Source organism: Ambystoma mexicanum, chromosome 1q, assembly GCF_040938575.1.
Source record: "Ambystoma mexicanum isolate Mex_15411 chromosome 1q, UKY_AmexF1_1, whole genome shotgun sequence".
Classification (NCBI taxonomy): Eukaryota; Metazoa; Chordata; class Amphibia; order Caudata; family Ambystomatidae; genus Ambystoma; species Ambystoma mexicanum.
The window spans coordinates 583,906,836-583,931,736 of NC_090922.1; the positions used below are offsets into that span (position 1 = coordinate 583,906,836).

Here is a 24,901-nt window from a genome sequence, read left to right on the forward strand (position 1 = left end):
GGTTTGGCATGGCGCGCGCGCGCGTGCTTGGTGCAGTTGGCGTTGGCGTTCACTACGGTGTCGCTAGTGGCTTCGTACTTTGCGGTGACGGGTCATAGTCGCACCGAGCGCTATTCGATGGCGGTATTGCATTTCCGCCATCGTTTTCCGAATTCCGCCAGGGTCGTAATGAGGGCCATAGTATTTTCCACAGTCGGCGTTTTGGAACTCCTGTCACAGACTTCATTTCGGTCACTCCGTTAGCCCCGTCATTTTTCCAGTCACGGAACGACTTCCATAATTCAAGAGTTTCCTGTCAGAAAAGTTTTCGCAAGTATCTTTGCTCTATCCTGTGAAGCAGCATAAGTCTTTTCATGATATAGTGAAATTTAATGTTGCATTGTAATTAGTTTCTGAACATTGTTTGCGCGTAACGTATGGAGCTGAGTTGCGCTTCATAACTTCTGAGTGTTCCTCAGTGAAGGATCTTAGCTTGGCGTGTGTTCTTTACATATTGTTGAGTACTCCACACGCCTTGTATGACATGTTGCCGTATGTTTTTTCACTTATTTTCCAAAGGCTTGAATGCTTTGGGGGTTGTGAGTGTGTTTCCTGAGGTAAATTCGTTTTCCGGTTGTGGTGCCCATGAATGCGTGGGTGTAGAAATTCCTCACACACTCTAGGCACTCCTACATTTCCCAGTCCCAATTCCAGTCACTTCAGTCCGGCCCAGTTATCCTGGTTCCATCTCCCCTCTTCAGAACTAGCGCCCCTGCACAGACGCAGGATGGAGAGCTAACAACATTAATTCCTAAGGTAATTAAAGAAGGGGCTGTAGTGTCATATGAGAGTGTAGAATTAGTCAAACTCCATAGAAGTGCTAATCAAAATTCTTAGAAATCTCTTGTGTTTGTCCTAGGAACTCACATTCGCATGGTTGAAGGGGGGAACTGGGAGCTACACCAATTGAGAAGAACAGAGTCACGTAGTTCCATCGTGAGTGTCCACGCAGAGTCCAGGTAAGCGTTACAATCTAGCACCCAACAGTCGGTGGAGATGGTCTCCCAAACGCCGACGAATTTTGCCAGCCGGCCTCCCACCCGGGTGCTTCGGTGGGGGGCCCGATGCCACGGCCGGTTCAGTCCTGTTTAGTCGCGGCCTTGCCACCTTGGCCTCCTTGTGGACAACAACGAGGTCCTCCTTCCTGTCTTGCCGCGTCCTCTGTAGGCTTCCTGCGAAGAGGAGCGGGCCTCTTGGCGGAACGACGAGGAGCCGCCGCCAAATCCTTTGGAGGCACCCTGTTTGCCTCCGGAGCTCCTAAAGGACGGCCGTCGTTGATGAAGAACACCCAAGGCCCGAGCCGTCTCAGTGGCCGCCTTGATGGCTTGCAATGAGCCGTCCACTGTCTTACCAAACAGGTTATTCCCATCGAAGGGCATGTCCAGTACCCTGGTCTGCATGTCTTGACGGAAGTCGGTGGCCTTCAGCCAACCGCAGCGGCGGAGGCAAACGCTGTTGCCCATCTGGCGGAAGCCAGTGTCGGTGATGTCCGTGGCCACCGTTATGACGTGGTCCAAAGCTATCTTGCCTTCCTGTAGGATCTCAAGGTCCTCAGTCCTCTTGTCATCCGGGAGGAAGTCCAGCAGGGGAGCGATCTTGAACCACAGTTCCCTGTCGTAGCGTGCCACGATCATAAGGCGTTGGCCAATTTGATCGTCGTCACTGCCAACGAGATGACCTGTCGTCCCATGGCATCCAGCTTTTTACCCTCGCCATCCGGTCGGGATGTTGAAGTTGACGCCGTTGCCCCTGTCGCTTTCTTCTTGGCCGCCGCGGAGACCACCGAATCCGGTGACGGCTGTGCCCTGAGGCACATCAGAGCGGAGTCTGGGACCCGGTACTTCTTCTCGTACCGGTCCCTACTGCAGGGGCCATGGATGAATTCTTCATGAGCGCCAGCCCCTTGTCCCAGATGTCATCCAGTAAAGGGATTGAGAGAACCGTCTTCCTCTTGGCTTCCCGCCGTTGGTAGAGGAAACCCTCCTTCTTCTGTTCTTCGGGGCACAGCTGGAAGAGCTCAGATGCCCTGGCGATCATGGCGTGGAAAGAGCCGATCTCGTTGGGGGGGGGGGGCCCAAAGAGGTGGTGAAGGAAGGTCCATTCCGCCATCGCCACCCTCATTGTCCGTCCCATTCATCGATGTCTCCATTCCCGTCTCATCCCTGGGTGGAGGGGAAGGAGGTGAGGGCTGAGAAGGCAGTGAAGGTTGGAAGGGAGGAGCGGGATGGACTCGCCTCCGCTTGCTCGGTGGGCTTCCCGAGGGTCCAGGCTCCGCTGGGTCGTCCACTGTGGGTAACCTCGTCCTTATCTCCGTACACAAGGGCAGAGTAGCCATCAAGATCGCTCCTGAGTTGCATTGTGGCATAGGCACTGGTTGCGACGGGAGCGACGGCTGGGGAGTAGGATCCTCCGTCTCCTCCACGGCCTGAGGCTCCTCGTCGATACCACCTTCGCTTTCTTCGTCCGTCTCATCGGGATCCCTCCTGTGGGACCAGACCTCCTCGAACTTCTTGTCCAGAATCTTTGCGATGCCAGTCAGCTCACATTCATAGGTGGTATCTGTGTCAGTAATGGCTACCGTGCCCCCCCTTTCTCCGCCCGGGTTTCACCGGGGTCTTATCGATAGGCTGAAAAGAGGATTCCCTCCGTGGTGGCAGGGAAACTCTAGGCCCGGAGGACGTCTCCACTGGGATAGCCTCCGCAGGCTCTGCCAGGGCTGCCACGACTCCTTCAATCGAGGCCTTAGCCAGGTGAATAAGGGCCTGCACGACCTTGGGCATGCCCGAGGCCTTCACCTTGGGGGGAGGGACACCACCATGCGCCCCTTCGTTTGTTTCCCTCGGGATCCACCGGGGCTTCTCCCAAAGCTTACCCGGGTTCTCCGACTTTCTCTTCATCGAGCCAGAGCGTTGGCTCGTGGTTGATGGTGTTGCTGATGAAGCACCCTGCCTGGCAGCCAAGGAGCCCGACCGATTGGCGCTCCCGGTGCCCGTGGACTTGCGGTGCTTTGCCTTTTGTTGGGCCCCCGTCGCCAGAGCGCCCTCAAAGGTCTTAGAAGACCGCTCGGACTTCTTCTTCTCACCTGCTGCTGGGCTCTTCCCCTCCAGCCAGTTGGCGAGTCGGGTACGACAATCCTTCATCGTCCGTTCAGACACATTCTTACAAAAGGCACAGTCTTTTTCCACGTGCAAATTGTCGTCATGAAGGCAGTAGAGGCACCGAAAGTGCTCATCTTCTTTCAAGAAATTTTGTAAACTGCATCCAGGGCAGCTCCTGAAAAGCTTGGATCCAGGCGTCGTGTTTCCTTTGTCCTGAGCTGTAACGCTCACCTGGTATCCACGGGGACGTCACTCAGCCTGTTCTGACCTCTTACGACCTCGAACCCTTCCCTGGAGACTATTCTTCGTTCCTTTCCTTCCTTAGATGATGCCCGTCGTCCGGGGATGGCAGCGTGCTGCTGAGATGAGTAGCGCTGAAGGTGAGTGAGAGCGCGATGCACCCCTTTCGTATTTGCATTGAACTGAGTTATTTTTCTGTGTCTTTTAGGTGCCGCGAAGTTTTCAGCGTGGATGCCGGTTATGAAGAACAAATGTGGTGGGTAAGCTTGGTATGCGGCACCTCTAGTTGTTTCCACGCTAACCTGGAGTGTCTTTTCCCTTTTGCAGATGGATGAGAAGTTCCAGAGACAGATTTCCCCCAGAGTGGCTGGGATTCAGGTAAGCGTTCGAAGCTCGTACAGTATTTAAAAATAAGCAAAGATTTGCAGAATGCTTACTAATGCCTTTTTTTCTGTTCTTTTCCCTTTTCCTTAGGAAGCGGCGTGCCGGGATGGCAATGACACTGCCGAAGATGCCCCCAGAACAGAAGGAGCGATGACTGATGGGCAGAAGCGCCGCAAGGTAAGGCTGTTCCTAACGGTGTTCTTGTTCTTGCAGGAGCTATGAGCAGAAGCAAGATGCAGGCCTACTGGAGACCGATCCGAACACGATGAGTGTCACGCTGCAGGTGCAGAAAACGCAAAGCATGTTTCTCAGCCTGTGTTTGGCTTAAATAGTCTCTGGGTATCCCAGGTGCCTCTGGGCTGAACCACACCCAAAAGACTAGACCGCACATGTAGTTCTGGGAACCGAAATATGTGGGGGCATCAATCTTGTCCCCATCAATGCACTAAAAGTCCAATCCCCAATGTTATCCTATGGGAGTGAGTGAGTCTGGTGCCACAAGCGCCAAGTCTGACTCCAAGTGGGTCTTTGGAGGGATGGAGAGGCCCTTGAGGGCCATGTAGGTGATCGTAGCCTGGCTCCAGCCTGACATCTTGGAGGGCTGGGGACATGAGCGGCAGGAATCATGACATGGGCCATGTCCACGGGGGGTAGGCCTCAAAGATCTTCCGGAATCCTCCAAGAAGCGAAACCCGATGAAAACTCACCCTTGAGGGGCGTAGAAAATTCAAAAACGTGTCCCCGTTGATCGGAAGTAGAATCGGTGGAGCTTAAGGCTCGATTGACTGAAAAATGAGTGTAAACTCTTTGAAAAAACGCAGTAAAGCTCGAGAGCTGTAGCACGAGCGGTAAAAATCTGAAGATGGCTGCCAGAGGAGGGGCTTAGGTAGAGGGCAGTCATTGACTGGGGGCAGTATGACCCAGAGACCAGTGATTGGTTATTAGTAGAAAGACAGTTCAGAAACGAAACTGAAACAGATTTTCTCTTTACCGAGGATTCCCAGCCTGACGACAGGAATATTCATGAGCATGTGAATCCATGCCAGACCCCATGCTGGTGAAATTAATAATTAGTATTAAGGTTTTTCCATATCTGCATTGTCATCTCAAGGAGGACCGATAGAAATCCTGTTGCAATCCGTTTATAGTTACAGACTTTCAAGCATCCCTTTGTGTCAATGGCCGTTAAGAGACCCCCCGAAGGACGACCCAAGGTGCCCTGGGAGGCGAGTTCCTGAAAACATGAGTATCCATCCATCACAACCATCCCTGTCATCCAAGTTTCCTGCAAACACAAACCGAGTATTGGATTAATTTTCCACATACTCTGCAGAATTCAAGAGATGAGAATAACCCCTTGAGTTCCATGACAGAACTGAAAGGCCATTCACATTAAAGAGAGACCTTCATATCCTTTAGCTGTGCTATGGAGTCTCTCAGCGACAGGGTTAGCCATTCCAACTAGATTCCTCATCTGGCAAATCCCCCGGCTTGGCTTGTTCTACATTAGGTCCAACGCTGCTAATATTTTTTTGGTCTGGTTTCGTCCCATTCAAGGGTCTACTGTCCTTGGGAGGGGGGAGGAAATCATATCCCATCCTATTGAATTCCTCTGTGGCATTCAGAAACGCCTCCAACAGTGCCCTTGTGTAAAACACCAAGCGGACACAATCATAGCGATCTGGATGATCGAAGTCTACCAGTTTGATGTCCGCTGAGGAAACAGTCCTAAGCGCTTCAATTTCATTGCACATTGCTAAGATTCTTCCCCTAGTTAAAGAACCATTGGAGTCCTGTTTAAATAAATAATACAAAATTACACTAGGCTAGTCTGGGAAGGTAGCCTTTCTCCAGCGAGTCTTCTCCAGATTACACGTTGACAGAGAGTTAAGGTAATTGCTAGGAGGGACATTATTCTCATACTCAGCACGCTGAGTTTCCTCTGATCTTTTAGTATATATAGAGTCCCTACCTTCCCTGGACTCGCCCCAGTTTACTCCTCGCGGAGGAGGCGGGAGATTTTGCCTGGGGTAAGATTCCTTCTCGCTCTCCGGGCCAGAAGAACCCTGAGTTATCTCAGCTGCCTCTTGGGGAGAGTATACCTTAGTTTTCTCTGCAATCACGTGCTCTTGTAGCAGTGTTTTTACTAGCAATCTGAGTGCACCGTCTTTTCCAGGGTCTATTGAGTCTGGCAAAAACTTAGACACCTTGTTTCAAGCTCCTTTCCTCCACACTTTTGAAGAGAACCTTTTAGAAGAGGAAGTAAATATTTCTGTCTTGCCTGATTTAGTAGTCCTTGTATCAGAACATTCACATCGTGATAGTCATCCTCATTGCTTTTTATTTTTGGTGACCGCACTGATAAAGCTGGGCACAATCCCATTCTCGGCAACTCCATAGCCACCTCCCATATTTCAGCCATTCCAGCTGTTTTACTTAGGGGGGACATGGTCTTGAGTGCCCTAGTTTCCTCCTTCCAACTAAGGACCAGCAGATCCCTCTCCTGGGGATCTGTATCGGGGCCTGCTACACAATGCTCCTCTAGCTGGAGGAAAGGATTGCCTACATTCTTCACAGCCACATTCTCTGTGGTCACAGTTTCGTTTTTAGATATAATTGTATCCAACACCTGCCCTGTAAAAGAGAGGGATGCACTCTTCGCTGGTAAGAATAAAAGTGTTGAGCCTGCCCTTGGAGGGGTGTCCCCCTCTCTAGCCAGGTGTATCTCATTTATTGTTGGCACATAATCGTGGCGCTGTGTCATCACACCCAGAGAGCTTTTTATTTTTTTAAAGAAAAAGTTAAGCAGATTATTTTGAGAGGAAGCCGAAATCTGTTCCCCCACAAGTTTCTTTTGTTTCCTCTTAAAGTTCTTAGAGTGGGACTTCGCCTTCAGAGCTGAGGAAAGGGTATCTCTCACCAGCGCCCCACCTCCCCTTTTACACAGGGGATTATCCTTTCCATCGTTCTTTAGCTTTGTCACATCCCTACTTGACCGGGGGCCCATGATCAGCTGATTATCATTCAACTCTAGTGCTTTTTTACTGGCATCATTTAATTGACTCAAGTTCAAGGTACCTTCCTCCCGGGATACTGTAGGCTGTGGATTACTAATCGGTGAGGCCTTTGCTTTCCCCATTTTATTGCCTTTGGCTAGATTAGATTCATTTTTTCTCTGGCACTGAATCTTTCAGGGCAGAGCGCTTTAGGGCCTTCATATATCTTTTTTTCTCTTTACGCGAGATACAAAATCTGAGATTGTTTTCTTCTGTGGGCCCTTGGCAGTCCATCAGTGCTTGTGTCTCTGTCACAGAGCCTCTTGCTTCCTCCTCAAGAATGTCGGTAAGCATTGATGGACTATCCAATTTCTCCCTGCCCATCAGCTCTGCCGATATACGGAGTTCACGAGGATGGCTTTGTGCCATTAGGTCCTCCAACTGTTTCTGAATTAAAGTCAATTTGAGGGCCTGGTCAGAATTCTGTATAATCAATTTTGTCATAAGGTCTATTTCCGCCAGTTTACCAGATGATAGATTCAACACAGAAAGTTGACCAGCATCCGACAGATTTTGCTCCACAGTGGATAAACTGTTTGTGAAGAGGTCTCTTTTGTAAATAGCTCCTTTATCTCCGTGGCTTTAGAGCAACTTACTAAAGGAGAAAAAGAGGGAGGAATTTCCTTCAGCTTCTTCATAATTTCCTGTGAGAAATTTAGACCCTCTAATTTGTTTAATATACCAAGGATTTCAGCTAGTTTGAAGTTCAAGTCCCTAATTTCAAAGTGGGTACGCTCATGGCCTTTGTCTAAGAGGTTCAAGATCCTGGTCAGCACTGGGAAAGAAATTTCAGCTTCCTGCTGGTTTTGAAGAAACAAGGCGTCAATATTGTGAACTTCCCTTGGAAGAGAGGTCGGAAAAGGGGGGGGAATTGACCTTGGGCTCGAACATGATTGCAGTTTGTTCCTATGTTCTGGAGCTTCAGAGTAAGAGAAGGAGGGAGGATTATTATTTTTTCTTTTATTTTTATTTATCCCTTTTTCTTCCTCAAGCCTGCCCAAAGAGTTCTCTAGGGGAGGGGCAGAGCGGACGGGTAAAGGGAGTCCAGTTTAAGGACCTGGGATCTGTCATAATCCATTTTATGGAAATGTACACTATCAATCCCTCCTCCCCTTGGCTGAAGTGGAGTAGAGGGCCCCAATGAAAGGCAAACCCGCTTGTCAAGTTCCGCCATTACAACCGGGGCCATCATTAAGGTATCTAGAGAAGGATTAATAAGAGGAATTCCTTTATGAGATAACTGTCTTTCAGGATAATCCCGGACACTGAGAAAACTGCGTTGAACCGATAGGTCCAGGTCCGGCACTGTATCAAGAGGGAAAATATTAGTAGTGCCAATGGGGGCCGGACATGGTAACCCATCCATAGTGGCCAAAAGGTGACCTTCCGCCTGGGGCATAGGGTTTTCAAACCTCCCTCCCTCCAGAGTATTATAATCAGTATTCATTACTGCCTCAACCTTGTGAGGCGGGATCAAGTCCAGAGCCTGTTGCCTATCCTCATGTTCCATAGAGCTTTCCCCCTAATTGTCTAGATAGCTTTCTATGTCGAGCTCTCCACTTTCATTTTTTTCATTTAATCATAATAGAGGGCCTCATTTTGCCACTTCTCAAAGTACCAGCCATCGCACACCAGTGCTAGAATACCCCCAAAGAAAAAAAGTTATATACAGGAGACCTCCCTTCCACTTTACTTAAAGTGGGGGTGGGAAAGGGAGTGCACTAAAGTCATCCTGTCTACCGCGTTCTCAAAAAAGTAGCGTTCAGTCCAGGCCCCCACCTTCAAAAATAATCAGTAGTACTTATACACTTTCATATGAGGACCGTAAAAAATAGGGAGCAATGTGGGTATACAGAAACTGGTGCAAGATCAACCAACAATAACCCAAACGAGTATTCAATAAGAGACTCCCACCCATACCGCCCAGCAGGTTCTGCTAGGGTGGCATGTGTAGTGCTCCTACTCCCCCCGTGGAAGATAGCTAGTGACCGATAGAGTTAGCTCAGTTTCTAGAGAAAACACTAAATTCGGCGGCTTGCCAGTCACCACCGTAGCTTGTATTGCAGAGTATTATTTTAGGACAAACCAAAAGAAAGAGAAGCAGGGTAAAAAAAAAAGTATGTGTGCTTTAATTCTTTTAACCTTGTCTTTTTACCCTCTTTTTAAAGTAACTGAAGTGCCATTTTGCTCCCACTTCAGGGGAGTTGAACTTGTTCAGAAACGTATTGGTTGTGCATTGTAGTATATTAGATTGTGATATTTAACTGCTCTTACTACTGGAATGTTTTCCAACTGACTGTGTAAAAACATGTATATTCTTTTACCAAGAAACCTTGAGTAAGTGTTTGTTTGAACCACTGTGATTGCTAGTCCTTTGTGTAACCTCTTGTACTGCTCACTTTACTCTTGAGATACGTCTGGCTGCTCAGCCACTGCTACCACATTACTGCGTAGTACAGGCTTGTACCAAAGGTGAAATTGTACTTACACTTGTAGTCTTAATTGTGTGTAGTGTTCCCAAAGGGTACTGCAGGTGATTTTGCCTAACACCTATTAATTATCTCAGGAATTGATGCAATTTCTGGAAAGTTTTATTTACTTTCAAAATTCATCAAATTCTAATGCCAACCAGGTCAGCAGCGGGCATCTAAGCAAGAGAGGAGGAAGGGAGAAGCTATAGCAGGGAAAGCAAATCCGAGCCTGCCGTTCACATGGCCCAAGTCCATGGGATCACCATGGGATCTCTGAACCCAGTAAACACAGTCAGAAATCTAGGAAAGATTATTGACTCAAAGATTACCCCTTAGCCCCCACACCCAAACCATCAGGAAAAAGAGCACCTAAAATAGCAGTCTGATGATAATCCCATCCTTCTTAGAATTTAGACACAAAGTTGAAGTCACTTTGGTAAAAGTTCCAGCTAATTTGGTCTACCGCGACACCTTGGAAGTAGGGACACCAAGAAGATCTCTAGGATGAGACCATTGGCCTCATTACACGGAAGGCGGTGAGCCATGGCGCTATTAGCGCCATGGCTCATGCCGGTAAAATACCGGTACCGCCTTGGCGGAAAGGGGATTTACCGCCCCATTCCAAGGTTGGTGGGGCGGTAAATCCCCCTTCCGCCCTTGCCCTTCCCCATTCCCATTTCTGTCCCATAGGGCTCTATGGGAATGGGGAAGGCGCTAATTACGGCACCGCAATTTTGCGGTGCCGTAATTGGCTCCGAGGTCCCTTAGCGGGTTGGTTTTTAACGCCTGCAAAAAGCAGGCGTTAAAGCACCAACCCGCTAAGGGACCTCGTAGTAAGGCGGTAATGGTTAACGGTCACCGTTACCATTAACGGTGGCCGTTAACCATTACCGCCTTCCGTGTAATGAGGCCCCATGTCTCAGCTGATCTGAAACCCCTTTCAATGGCCCTCCACTGCTGCTAAGCAGCATTACAACGCTCTGGGCACCTCACAAATCATGTAGTTTCTTTTGAAACAAGAACTAAAATACTTGTCCAATGAAATCCAGCGCTACCTCCTCTCGAGGAACCTCAGGTTCACAAACCGTGGGTGTATCAGGACAATAAAAAACAACAAAGTCGTAAAAAAGGTGGCAAGAGAAGGGTAATCCAGAAACCTAAACTATGGAGAAAACTACCAGAAAGCCTTCACCACTTCAAGAAGGCCCTATAAACCTACCTATCCCTCTATGCTTTCCCAAACTAACTTTGAAAGGCTTGAGCTCAACAGTACTGTTTGCCAAGCCATACTCAGAACTGTTCACCACAAGCCTCTGAATCTGCAGAGCGGACACCCACCTGCAGAGTTCACCAGTACTTAAGGATCGTGGGTGTCAGCCAACCAAGGTGACTTACATTCCAACGTCACTCACTAACACCTGCAGCATTTGAACCTCTGCCCCCCTGGAATGGAGCCGGCTGGGAATGTTGTGTATCCTACCCTCTTACACAATTCTTCCCTTTCCCTGCTCAGTCCATGCCCCATTCTCTGAAGTGGTTCCCTGCTGCATGTGGCACCATATGAAGTCCAACATAAAATAACACATTTTCATTTCTTAAACAGTGAAATAATCTTCAGTGGCACCTTGGTGAACAGCAAAAAACTATATGTGAATATGGAGGTGACGACAAAAGATAATGGAGGAGGCGCCTGAATAACAGTGCAGCGTCCTCTCCTCCCTAACCCCTGGGTAATGCGGAGGTTGCAGACAAGCCCGGGAATCCGGAGGGACTGGAAGCCCGCCAAACAGGCAACAAAACCTGCGAAAGCAGACAAAGGAAAGGGGCGGCCCAGCTGACTTATAAGCCGCCTGGTTTAGGCCACTTTGTTAGTGCAGCAGAAGGACGCCAGCGGACGCTCATGGAGGACCAGTTTCGTTTTGTTTTGTTTGTTTTCAGGAGCCAGGAAAGAAGACGTCGGGAGCTGCTGTGTGCCAGCGTTGAGGCGGAGCCAGAAGTTTCTGTGCACCAGCGTTGAGGGCGAGCCACGGTGCATTTGCCATGAGGCTACCGTGAGGTACCGGTATTGCAGTAGTGAGTAACAAATGCGAGGCAGGCAAAGGGGAGCCACGGAAGCTGGTGCAAAGGGTGCCAGAGCAGTTGCAGTGTCGGGGAGGAGCTGCTGAAGGAGGAGCTGTCGGTGGTGCCAAGGACAGCCTGGTGTGGAGGCCAGCTGGTGTGACAGCACCGAGAGGTGATAGAGGGGGCAGGAGGAAGAGACAGCGCGCCTGACTGCCTGGTGCTCACCACAAGCAACGCAGCTTCGAGCAGGACGGCCGCTTCGCCGGAAGATGAGAGCTGTTAGTAAGAGGGCTGCAACCCAGGACACTTAAGGGTGAAAGACTTTCTGTGGGTGATAATATTGTCACATCTTGAGCAGCCCGGCCCGTGAAGGGGTGAAACTACGAGTGACATTGGCTGAAAGTGTTTGAATCTTGAGCAATCCGGGTACAATATTGTGGCAGCTTAAGCAGTCCGGGCCGCCGAAGGTTGAAACTACGAAATTACTTTTTCTGAAATTGTTTGAATCCTAGGGGAATCCGGGCCAGGGCGAAAGTTAACAATTAAGGGATCTCGGGACGAGCACGGCTGATTTCGGGCCGCGTACAGGTGAAATAATTATATTATTGAGGGTGCAACAGACACAAGGTAGCAAACAAGGGGAAGCAGCATGTTTCAGGGAGTAAAATCTTGTGGTGCAGTTAAATTTATTGCAGTGTTGCCTATTACCTGCTGAGCAGTGTGCGTGCCTTGAGGGCTGCTGCATCAAGCTAGGACAGCAGAAGCATAAGCAGTTGCCTGCAATCAAGGCCAAAGCAAGTTATATTACCAACAGCCTCACCTGCACACTACACTGCGTGTGCCCAAAGGTGCTGACTAGGACACAGCAAATTATATTGTAAGCCAGCATTGCCTAAGCAGTGCATGTGCCTGGAGGGCCGCTGCAACCAGCCTTCCATTGCAGAGCGTGTGCCGGGAGGCCCTGCTAAAAAGAGAAGACATTGCAGTGCATGTGCCTGGAGGTTGCTTCTATAAAACAATGGAACGCCAGGGTTCTGCTGCCCTGATAAAGATTTGGAGCACTTAGTCATGATGGCATGGATGGCAGCCGCCAAACATGGACTGAATTGGTTGCACATGGTTGCAACACAGCTGGATGGGGAAGCAGCAGGCCCAAGCAGCAGGTCACATTTGCTACTATTGTTCCCTAATTTTTCAGCAGAGGAGGCGATGCAAGAGATCCAGGCTTAGAAGAGGAAGAGGAAAGTGGGCCCAGCGAGGAGGAGGACAGTGACCACCAAGGCTATGGCCATTAAGCAGCAGGCAGAGGCTGCCAAGAAGCGAAAAGCAGCTGGGGCGAAAGGCAGGGGGAGAGAGCAGGGGCCTGTTTGCGATCCGGTGGCCTTGCCTGTGGAGGTGCCAAGGTGTAGCAGCGGGGCACCCAGAATGCCCGTGGCCAGCTCGGTGGCGGTGGCAGCAAAGGGACCTGCAGCCTTGGAACAGGTTAAGGGTATGTTTATGCAGTGCTTGCAAGCATGGGGACATGGGGGGAGTGGTCAAATGTAGTGAGGAATTGTAAATGTATTTATTCAGGTGGAGAGGAATGCTGAGGCCGTGCATCAGCAAGATGAGGTTCAGAGGCTGGGTGGCTTGGGGGGGGCTGTGAGCCCCATGATCATGAGTCAAGCCGCCTCAATGCTCAGGGAAACCCCTCTTGGGGAGGGAAGCCAGGTGCAGCAGGTGATAGCAACACCGGCAGGCAGCCAAGGGCAGGGTGTTGTGTGGGGTAGTGTCACGTAGGACGTGGGGCGATGCCAGGCTTTGCTCCAGTACGAGCAGCTGGGAACTCTTTAGTATGGCACATTCTTATTGGCCTACAAGGAGAGGATCTGGCAGGAGTTTTTTTTAGATCTTTTCCCTGCTAGATATGGAGCCTGTGGAGTTGAGCTTACGCAAATTGTCAGAGAAGGAGAGGGAGAAGGACAAGGAGAAGGCCAAGGTAGAGGAGAGCATCCACAATTGGTTGGCAGCGTTCAGAATGCTGGCATCTATCATGATACAAAAGTTCCCACAGGATGCAGGGACATTATTTTCATATGAGCAGTACGTCCATACCTTATACCTGACCTATGGCGGCGATGGTTGGTTAAAGTATGACAGGGGTTTTAGGTTTAAAATGCAGATTTGGCTTGCAATGTCTTGGGATGAGGTGGATGTCAGGGATTACATTGAGAAAATGGTACCATCAATAGAGACTGGGACAAGGTGCAGGGCGAGAAGCTGCATTATAAAAGGGAGCAATGGTCTTATGGGGACAGGAGGAGGGGGTCCGTTCGCGGGCGCTCCTCCTGCAATAGTCGACCCAGTTATCATCACGGGGAGCAAGCGGTTTGCTGGAAGTTTGAGGAAGGGTATTGCCCCTTTCGGAAAATCTGCAGATTTAAATACACAGGTGGTAAATGTGTAGGGAACCACAGCACGTCTTCCGGTGAGGGAAAGCAGAGGGGTAGTGCAAAACCCAAAGAGAAGGCCAAACATAATTGAAACCCACTTGCTCACGCCCCTACTGAAATTGATTCCATTCTTGAATGCATACAACAGGGCTGTGGGGAGCAGGGAAGCGGACAATTTAAAGTCAGCAGTGAGAAGGCCTGATGTTGTGTCACAAAGGGTTGCTAAGGGGATCAAGCTGGGTTGGGTGGCAGGCCCATTCACGTCCCCACCATTGGAGAATTTTGTGGTGTCACCCCTCAGCTTGGTACCAAAGAGGGAGGAGGGGCAGTTTTGCCTCATACAGCACCTTTCCTTCCCCGAAGGTGCGTCTGTTAACAATGGCATAGCCAAAGAGAAGTGCAGGGTTCATTATTCTCCATTTGATGATGCCATAGAGCTAGTGAGGACTTCAGGGAGAGGCACTTTGATCAGGAAGGCCGACATTGAGTCTCCCTTCAGGCTACTGCCAATTCACAAGGAAAGCTACCATTTACTGGGTTTCAAGGTAAAGGACTCTTACTACAATGACAGGTGCTTACCGATGGGTTGCACAATATCTTGCGCTTACTTTGAAAAGTTTAGTACCTTTCTGGAGTATGCATTGAAGCAGAGGGCTCACGGCTGGGTGGTAATGCATTACCTCCACAATTTTTTGTTCACTGGGGAGAGATGAATGTGGGGCGCTCATGAGCATGTTCTAGGCTTTCATGGAGTAGATGGCGTTCCCCTTGCCCAAGGGAAAGACAGTTGGCCCATTCACAAGGCTCACATTCCTAGGAATAGAGATAGACTCAGTGGAAGGGAAGTGTAGATTACCAAAGGACAAGGTGGGATAAGCTTGCAGAAACAATCAGGGAATTGAGGGGCAGGAGTAAGGCCACCCTGAGGGAGCTGCAATAATTGATGGGGAACTTGAACTTTGACGGTAAGGTGATCCCGGCAGGGAAAGTTTTCACCAGGAGCATTGAACTCAAGATGGTAGGGCTGCAGCACGCTTACCAACATGTGCGGCTGGAGGCGGAGGTGAAGGAGGATCTCAAAATGTGGGATGGTTTCCCAGATGATTTCAATGGGGTACTACTGTGGAGCAAGCAGTGGGCCACTAGCGAGAAACTCAAGCTTTTTACTGACTCGTCAGGCTCATAAGGATTCGGGCCATTCTGGGGAGTGACTGGTGCGGGCAGGCCTGGCCAGCAGCATGGCATCAGGAGGGAGTTACCAGAGACATCACCCTACTAGAGCTGTTTCCTATTGTGGTTGCTTTCAAGCTTTGAGGAAAGTCATTAACAAAATAGGAGGGTGGTTCTGTGGTCAGATAACCTGGCAGTGGTCCAAATCATCAATCAGGGACATCCAGCAATGTGAGGGTACTTAGGTTACTGAGAGAGCTGACGACAAGCTTGCTCAAATTAACCGCTGAGGTAAGAGCATGACACATTCCTGCAGTAAAGAACGTGGCAGCTGATTCTCTCTCTCATTTGCAGTGGGAGACATTTCAGAGTAATTGTCCAGAGGCAAGCAAGTGGATGACCCCATTCTAGGAGCAGTGGTGGGGCATGATTGGGGTAATCTGAGCTCCCTCATCCACACTGCCCTGGCTGCGGGCACAGCGAGGAGGTACATGGGGTGCTGGGAGTAATTTCTGGCCTTTCGAGGAAGAAATTTTGACGAAAGGGCAAGTGGGAGTGCCAGTATGCGCCTTTGTCGGTTGGGGATAGCGGTCTGGGAGAACCAGATCCTGGATGCCTTTTCATTTGGCAGCAATAGCTCATTATTACAAGCTTGCAGGGAAACCCGATCCTACCAAGGAGCATTACATCACAATGGCAATGAAGGGTTGGGGAAAGCAAACAGAGAAAAAGCCTGATGAAAGGCAGCCCATTGATATTCTGAAATTGCACAGTTTAATTGAAACCCTGCGCATGGTCTGCCATATCGAAAGGGAGAGGATGTTGTTCACGGCAGCCTTTTCATTGGCCTTCTTTGGAGCCTTGAGAGTAAGAAAGCTGGTTCCTGAGAATAGACCGACCAGAAGGGAAAGGGGAGGGCAATCACCCTTCATAGCATACAGAGGAGCATAGTGTGTCCAGTCGCAGGACTGACGACTTACCTACAGGAGAGGCTATAGGCCGGTGCGGGTTCCCCCTATTCTTGCACAGGGATTGGTCAGCCCTGAGCAGGTTCCAGTTTGGTAGTGTGATGGATATGGCTTTGAAAGGGATGGGAGAAACAGGAGGAGTGTTTGGTACACACTCCTTTAGAATCGGGGTGGCTACATCAGCGGCCGAACTGGGCATGGGGCCTGAGGCAATCACGAGAATCGGTGGTTGGAAATCGGGTTGTTTCAGGAGGTACATAAGGCCGGACAAAATGTAGTATTAATTACCTCCTTCTCATCTTCCTCCAATTAACAGCAGCTCGAAGGAGGAGACAGTCCGTTTGGGTAGTGGGGCATTCTTTTGTGACTAGGGCCGGGGCCAGCTGGACGGCGTAAAAAGAGAGGATGGCTGCCGGCGAATACCGGATCTGGTGGCATGGGGTGCCTGGGATGAGATGGGCACAGTTGCAGGGACACATTGACAAGTTGTTGGGCAAGCACCACAGGCACGACATTTTGATCATCGATCTAGGTGGCAATGACCTGACAAGCTTGGGTAGGGGGCCTTTGATGAGGGAAATGATGTTCCCTTTACAGGAATTTTCCTTGCAGTTGGGCGAGACAGAGATCATCTGGTTCGAGATCATTCCGAGACAGGAATGGAGGGGCGTAGAAAGCCATTCTGCAGTGGAGAAATCAAGGAGGAAATTAAACGGGGCAATGGCTAAATTCTGCAAGGGCAGAGGTTTCCCGCAGTTCACGCACAGTCTGATCAATTTAAAATCACTGGAATACAATGTGAAGTACGGGGAACCTCTGTCAGCAGCAGGAATGGATCTGTTCTTTTGGAATTTATGCACTAAACTGCTGGAATTATAAGAGAGTAAAGGGGGGAGCCACGGTGGGTGTGAACCACCTTTGGCTTGGCAGTGTTTTGGCGACCAGTGGCAAGATACAGAGTACTAATGAGCCGTGTGAAAGCGGGAAGGTTTTTCACTCTTCTCGCGAACAGTGCCCCTTGGTGGCATAAGCGGCAGGGGCGCTGGAGGTATTGATGAGGGCTCGGCTTCCCCTGACAAAACGGCACTCCCCCAGCCCAGGAACTCATGCAAGGGCAGGCGTGGCTCAGCCAACAATAGTTGTGGGAGCTTTGGCCTACAGTGGACTTGGTTGGGAAAGGGGGAAGAAAGGTTTGGACCTTCAGAACTATTTTCACAAAAGTGTGGTTTGCAGTGTTTTGAATTTGAAAGTATAAACAATGTTGTGAAAATAAATCTGCAGCCTTTTATGCCAACAAAGAAATAAGGTCTTATTCTGCACCTTTTTTCCCTGGTGGGGTATTAAGGGTGGCGAATTGAATGAGCAAGCATGTTGGTACAAATATGGACAAATGCCCAACTCAAGTTGGCACCTGTTGGAACTGTGGGGACACCCCTTTGTGCACAAACAAGCACACAGACACACACACACACCATCCTTACACAGCCCCAGATACATGCAGACTTAGGCCACAGCCCCAGTGTAGGAAACCAATCCTTTCCATTTGTGCATTGAATTAACTGGTGTAGCATGATTCATGCTGCATCACTGTATACTCTACACTACCGAGTGTGCCTCACCCATCTGTAAGAAATCACCCGCAGGGCGGAGAGAGTATGACTGGATTTATCGTAGTCGTTCTCCGGACTGCTTATTTTGACTACCAAGTAAGATGTCTTTTGGTAAAAGCTTTCCTAAATTTAATATTAAAGGTTAAGTAAAGTGAGGTCATTACATAATTTGATAGATTGGTGATCTGGGGCATGATAGATTGGTGATCTGGGGCAGGTTTGAGCATGCAGTGTCTGTAAAAAGGTGTTTCAAAATAGATGATAGGCTAAATCGTTTCTGTCATCAAGTAATATATGAACATATTTTTAACGAGGAATTTGTTGTATGCACAAAGCCCAAGGTGGTTTTACTCCACTTAATTAAATTACTTTTTATACATGCAGTTTTTTTTTTTGACCCATTTTCATTTATGGTTCCACAAGATGAAAATAATAACCTAAATTATCTCCTGAAAGAATTTAATTTACTTTTTCATTTGCCATTTTGCCCTAGACCACTGTGATCAGTATCAAAAAACGCCCAGATTTCATGACCACTGGCCAATGGGACGTCATCACGGAGACAGAGGGAAGACGGGAATCCGCCATCTTTGATGGAATTCTAGTCTGCAGTGGACATCATACGTTTCCTCATTTGCCACTGCATTCTTTCCCAGGTGAGTGACGGCGTTGGTGCACAGGGTCCTTAACAAACTTACAAGTCTTACATCCCGAGGCGGATAATGGGTTCACCGTAGCTTTGGTTTGTTTGCCTGCCTAACAATCTGATGACATTGCAGAGGCCAGCCACTTTGAAGCATACAACACTATGCCGAAATGGAAATTAATTTCACATTGTTACATGTACCCTTTTTTTTTTTAAAACAATCCGGTTTCCGTTTTATAAAAACAATCCTGTTCCTAATCCAGTGGGACTATTCAATTGTTTTCCAGGCAAAGGTGACTTCTGCTTTACACTTGCACTGGCAAGTAAACAAAAAGAAAACACCATCTTTTCCAACTAATGAAAACAAATGAAAGAACATACACAATTAAGTCTAATGTTTTGTTTCCATCCATTAACTGTTTAAACCATTCTCATTTTTCCTTTTTTCTTACTAAATTTTATTTTTAATGCATAAAGAAATGGAACGAAAGAGCCCTACATTTCCTCTGTATATGTATGTTATGATTGAAATCATGCAGCAGTAGCCTGACATCCAAAAAAATCCTAGGTCAAGCTGCGTTTTGTAATACAAATGCCTGAGTGTGCCTCGATTGGTTTTGGGACAAATTAGTTAAAATAACAGCGACATGAACGCCTAATTCCATCCTCCCCCTCCTGCTTCTGCACGGCCCCATTTTCCTCCTACGTCTGCAGCCATTGATTAGCCTGGTCTACGAGGTTACAGGCCCTATGCACCACCGAACCCTCAGCTGTTTCTGGGGATCCCCCTTAAGGTAAGGTGTGCCTGAGTGTGCCTCGATTGGTTTTGGGCCAAATTAGTTAAAATATCAGCGCTCTGAATGCCTGATTCCTTCCTCCCTCTCCCACTTCCGAACCAGCCCGATCTTCCTCCTACGTCACGCCCCGCTCCTGATTGGCCACCGAGTAGCCTGGTCTACGAGTCTGCAGGCCCTATACACCACCAAAACCTCAGCTGTTTCTGGGGTTCTCCCTTAAGGTAAGGTGTGTCTGAGTGTGACTCGATTGGTTTTGGGCCAAATTAGTTAAAATATCAGCGCTCTGAATGCCTGATTATTTCCTCCCTCTCCTGCTTCCACACCGGCCCCATCTTCCTCCCACGTCCTGCATCCCACTCTTGATTGGCCATTGAGTAGCCTGGTCTACTGATTGGCTAATCCCCGTTCTTAACACACCCTCCCAGGGCAGCCCTCAGCAGCAGGGGCTGCGCAGGCAGAGGGCCCAGAGGCAAAGGCCGCCTCCAACAGAGTTGTGTCTGCAGGTGTCAGCAGGGGAAGCCAGAGGCCAGCCGTCAACCAGCAGCCACTACCAAGGTAGGTGTGGCCAAGGTGGGGAGTAGAGAAATCACTTTACTCTGGAAGCCCTGCCACTCTACCTACCCTCAAACCATATCAAGCCAGGCTAGTAATACTGACCGTCCTCACAACTGGTAAGATTTGTGACTATTACCTGAGCCACCTTAAGATAGTGCTGTGAATATAAGCCTGGGCCGCACTCTCAGTAAATTTTGTAATTTTGCATTGAATCACATCTAGAAAGTGCCACACTGTTACAGTACTGTCAATATTTGCCTGCGCCGCACTCTCAATTAATTGTTAGTATTGCATTGAATCACATCTACAAAGTGCCACACTGTTACAGTACTGTCAATATTAGCATGCGCCACACTCTCAATGAATTGTTAATATTGCATTGAATCAAATCTAGAAAGTGCCACACTTATTTATTTTTATTTTTTACATTTGTATAGCGCACAAAGCGGACCTTAGGCCTTGCAGCGCTGTTATAGTGATGTATATATGTAACTTAGTTACATAGGTGAGACATATAACGGTGTACAAGGTTCGTGGGGTTACAGGAGAACCAGGTACAGTGCTGTCAATATTAGCCTGTGCCGCGCTCTTAGAGAAATGTTAATATTGCATTGAGTCACATCTAGAAAGTGCCACATTGATACAGTGCTGTGAATATTAGCCTGCACCGCACTCTCATTGAATTGTTAATATTGTATTGAGTCACATCTAGAAAGTGCCACACTGATACAGTACTATGAATATTAGCCTGTGTCGTACACTCAGAGAATTGTTAATATTGCATTGAGTCACATCTAGAAAGTGCCACACTGTTACAGTACTGTGAATATCAGCCTGTGTCGTACTCTAAGAGAATTGTTAATATTGCATTGAGTCACATCTAGAAAGTGCCACACTGATACAGTACTGTGAACATTAGCCTACATTGTAATCTGAGAGAATAGCTAATGGTGCATTGAGCCATATTTAGAAAGTGCCACACTGAGATAATACAGTGAATACTGACCTGTTTTGAACGCCTGTAAATTGTTAATATTGCATTGAGTCGCATTTAGAGAGTGCCACTTTAAGTTAGCATTGTTAACTCTAGCCTGCGCAGCATCAGGACAGTGCTATGAATATCAGCCTAAGTCGCACGTTTTGGAAACTGGAAACTGCCCCATTATTTAGGTGTCTTTAACCTAGGTGTTCTAACTAATGCCTGCAAATCTTTGAAACCTAGGCCTTACTCCCATAATCTAGGTATCACAGATCTAGCTGCTCTAACTACCGCCTGCTACTCTTTGAAACCTATGCCTCTATCACATTGTCTATGGGTTCTGATTACTGCCTCCCATTCTCTGAATATTAGGCCTTTCTCCCGTTATCCAGGTGTCTCAAATCAAGCTGCTCTCACTACTGCTTACCACTATTTGAAACCTAGGCCTTCCTCTCGCTATCTAGGTATCGCACATTCTAGTTCTAATAACTGCCTGATACTGTCTGAAACTTAGGTCTTCTCACGTTCTAGGTGTTTAAAATGTGGATGCTCTAACTACTGCCTGCCAATGTTTGAAACCTAGGCCTTTCTCCCGTTTCTAGGTGTCTAAAACCTAGGTGTTCTAACCACTGCCTGCCATTCTTTGAAACCTAGGCCATTCACCCGTTACATAGGTGCCTCAAATCTAGTTCTAATCACTGCCTGCCATTGTCTGAAACCTGGCCCACACTCCTGCTGCCTGGGTGTCACAAATCTAGGTGTCCTAACTACTGCCTGCAATTCTTGAAACCTAGGCCGCTGTCCCGAGTTTAGGTCTGTCAACGCTAGATAAATATCACTAGCCCTCTGTGACTCCCAGGCCTTTCTCCTGCTTGCTAGGCTTAGCAAATTTAGGTGCTAATTACTGCCTGTCCATATGTGAAATATAAGCGTCCCTCCTGTTATTCAGGTATCCCATATCTTGGTACTTGACCATTGCCTGGCATTCAGGGAAGCCAGGGCCCCCTCACCATCATCTAGATCTCAGGAATCGAGGAGTTTAGGTATTCCCTGGCCCTGTCCGAAACTGAGCTCCATCCCAAAGCTCAGAGACCCTAAATTCTAAGAGTATCTCTTTCCAAATACCATTGAAACCTACGCTCCCATTATCTTGTCATCTCAAACCTCTGGGAACTCTCTCGCTACCTACCATAAGTGAGTCCTAGGCCGCACAACACCAAAGAACACCCAGCAGCCGCCAAAGCTAGTAATTCCTTCCAAACACTACACCCAGCTACCCTCCTCCCCATAGCCCAAAAAACCGAGCCCCACTTTCAACGCCTAGTATTCCCTTATTCCCCTGGACAGTCCTCCCATAGGAAAATGACCACCTAACCCGACTGACACCCTTCGAGATCACCCAGACATTGGGACATAAGAAGAAAACCTCAATATTGTCCTAGAACAATACACGACAGGTGGGAAATTGCCCTGTAAACTCTGCACCCAGACCAAATTCCAAAACCGAGGGCCCAAAATGCCCAGACGCAGAAATGGCCACCGACAAAGAGAGCAGGAATTTGGAACAACTAATATGGATACACAAATTCAACTGCCGCCAGTAGAAGATGCCTTGAATACAGAACACACCCCGTCAAGTACTACTATCAACAGAACGAACATTGTAAGAGGAAAATCCTTTTACCTTACACCGTAACTCGCAAAAATCGCTGAGCCTCCATACTTCAATGACACTGACATCTCGAGACAAGCAAGAATCCCCCCAAACAATCGGAAAAAGGATGGGTGTACCAACCCCCTCACTCCATACATCAAAAGAACACAGGGGCACAATTGATATCCACATCATACCACACGTGACAACAAATCACTAGAAGTCAACAACCCAACTATCAATCTAACAGACCATTCAATAAAGAACACCTATAAATTTAACTGGAAGACCCATTAAGCATCGATAAATGCGAATCACTAATTGTATGCCTATCAGCAAACCCCAGAACAAAACTGAAATTCACACAGATATACAGACAGCCTACTTACGACTCAACCTTCGTAGACACCTTCACGGACGCAATCACCAACCTAGCCATCGAGCACAATCACCTGATCCTCCTCTGGTTCAATGAAGAAACCACAGCTACACAAAAATATCTAGCTAACCAACTAGGAACAATGAATCTAAACCAACTAGTCAAAGGGGCAACCCACAAGGCAGAGCATACACTTGACGCAATCTTCACCAACAAAAAATTCATTACCATGGTGCCACTAATTCAAATACTCTGGAGTGACCACCTCATCATTCCCTTCATAATCACACTGGCCACTCCAATAAACAAGCAACATGACAAGCCACCAATCATCATGAAAAGAAACTGGAGAACCATCAAAAACTCCTAACTGAACTTCTGGAACTCAGCAAACCACAAGCGACAACTATGGACCAAGCTAACCTGGACAAAAAAACTGCTATAATCCACAACTGAATCACAACAAAAATCGACGAGGTCCCCAAAGAAAAACATTTTACCCCCTCACGCAAAAGAGCAATGGCAAAATGGTTCACCCCACTACTCAGCGTCATGAAAAGGAAAAACCAAAAACTGGAACTAGAATCAGCATACATAAGGCCGCTACACAAAGATACAGCAGGAAACGTAGAGGACCTATACAATTACAGACCCATCTCCAACCTCCCATACCCAGCTAAACTGCTCGAAACATACATCTACAGAACAACCCAATAATTCATAGAAGAGCACTGCCTATTAGACCAGGAACAAGTAGGCTTCAGACCAATTAGAGGAACGGAATCAGCACTCCTCTCAATATGGGATGACCTAAAGGCAAACGCAAATTCAGACAACATCATTGCTTTGATACTTCTTGATCTCTCTGCGGCATTCAACACAGTTAACCACGACATCCTCATCACGAGATTGGAAGAATTTGGAATCTCCAACAGCGCTCTAATATGGATTAAATCCTTCCTTACAAACAGAACTGAGACCATATGGATCACACCTTTCAAATCCAACACAAGAGAATCCTCATGTCGAGTACCACAAGGATCATCCTTCTCCCCATTATTATTCAACATCTACCTCTCTCAACTAATCAAGATCATCAAAAGACACGGTGTCATGATCCCTAGCATGGCCCCTAGCAGAACAACAATACATAGTGTAGGCAGAGCCTGCACACCAAGGGTTGAAGGATGGCGCAGGATGCAGTTCACCAACACAGGCAACTGCCACCACCAAACTGGCCCCCAGAGTAGGTCTCCACATGGGAACCAAGATGTCCCCCGGCAATCCTTATCAGAAGTTTCCTTGGTGGTCTAGTGGAGCTGGGTGCAGCCCAGGGCTATATAAGCCCTGCACTGGATCACACCCAGCGCTTAACGTTTTCTCCAGCTGACAGGGCAGGCAGCGCAATGCCTGGCACTCCGTTCTACGTGCAGTCCTGCACGCAGCCTGTCTATTACTACCGGAGTTAAAATCCAGCAAGTATCAAAAGCAGCTGTTTGAATCTGTGATCATCAGGAGCATGCTACTATTTCCATACTCATCGTGCAGCGACCACTGCAGCTTCTTAATTCGTCCTACGGTACCTAGAAGAAGGAAAGACAGTAAGCAGTCATCTCCTGCATTCATAAGACCCCCTCTACATTCTGCTTACCTGTATTGGACGTTCCACGGGTCTCGTTCGCCTTATTTTGGGATCCGGCCTCTTCCCTTGCAACAGCGCTCAGCTGACATTCCCTCCTCGGCATATTCCACGAAACTGCGCTCACCTGACATCACCTTGCTGGACCTGCAAAGAATAAAGGAGACATTAATCAACGAACAAACTGTGCGTTCCGCACAGTAAGAACTCAAACATTTGTAGTTTATCAATAGCACTTTAAGAGTGAAAAGGACAGAAATGCAAATTACACTTTCAGAGTGAAAAGGACAGCAATGCAAAGGACATTTTCAGAGTGAAAAGAATAGAAAGAACATATAAAGGACACACAAAAGAAACATATAGAGTGAAAGGAACACTTAAAGGACATACAACGTGCAAGCATGAAACCTACCCTAAACACAACCTCACATGCGCCACAGCTGGTCTTGGCCACAGCACCAGTGAAGAAACTGGAACCTGATGTCTGTTTGAAGGCCTGACCACGATTTCTATAGGTGAGACATCCCACAGTTCTGCCAACCTGCACATTCAGGGGAAAAGGAAAGCAAGGGAGGTGGGGGATAAGCTGAGTAATAAGTACTTACACCCCCTTCCTTATTGTAAGTCCATCTGCAACACTGAAGAGGTGTATCATCACAACCAAACCTCCCTCAACCTTATTACCCGGGGTTATACCCAATGCGGAACATAGATGAGAGAGAG

General features: G+C 48.1%; 1 protein-coding gene across 2 annotated transcripts in view; it reads left to right on the forward strand.

The window, feature by feature from the left end:
* The window catches only part of LOC138532682 (flavin-containing monooxygenase 5-like), a 580,037-nt gene that overhangs the window by 147,221 nt on the left and 407,915 nt on the right, over positions 1 to 24,901 (forward strand). For both annotated transcript variants that reach the window (XM_069641084.1, XM_069641085.1), the window contains exon 3: positions 18,023 to 18,185. In XM_069641084.1, coding sequence (XP_069497185.1) covers positions 18,023 to 18,185 — 163 coding nt within the window. The remainder of the gene's footprint in view (positions 1 to 18,022; positions 18,186 to 24,901) is intronic.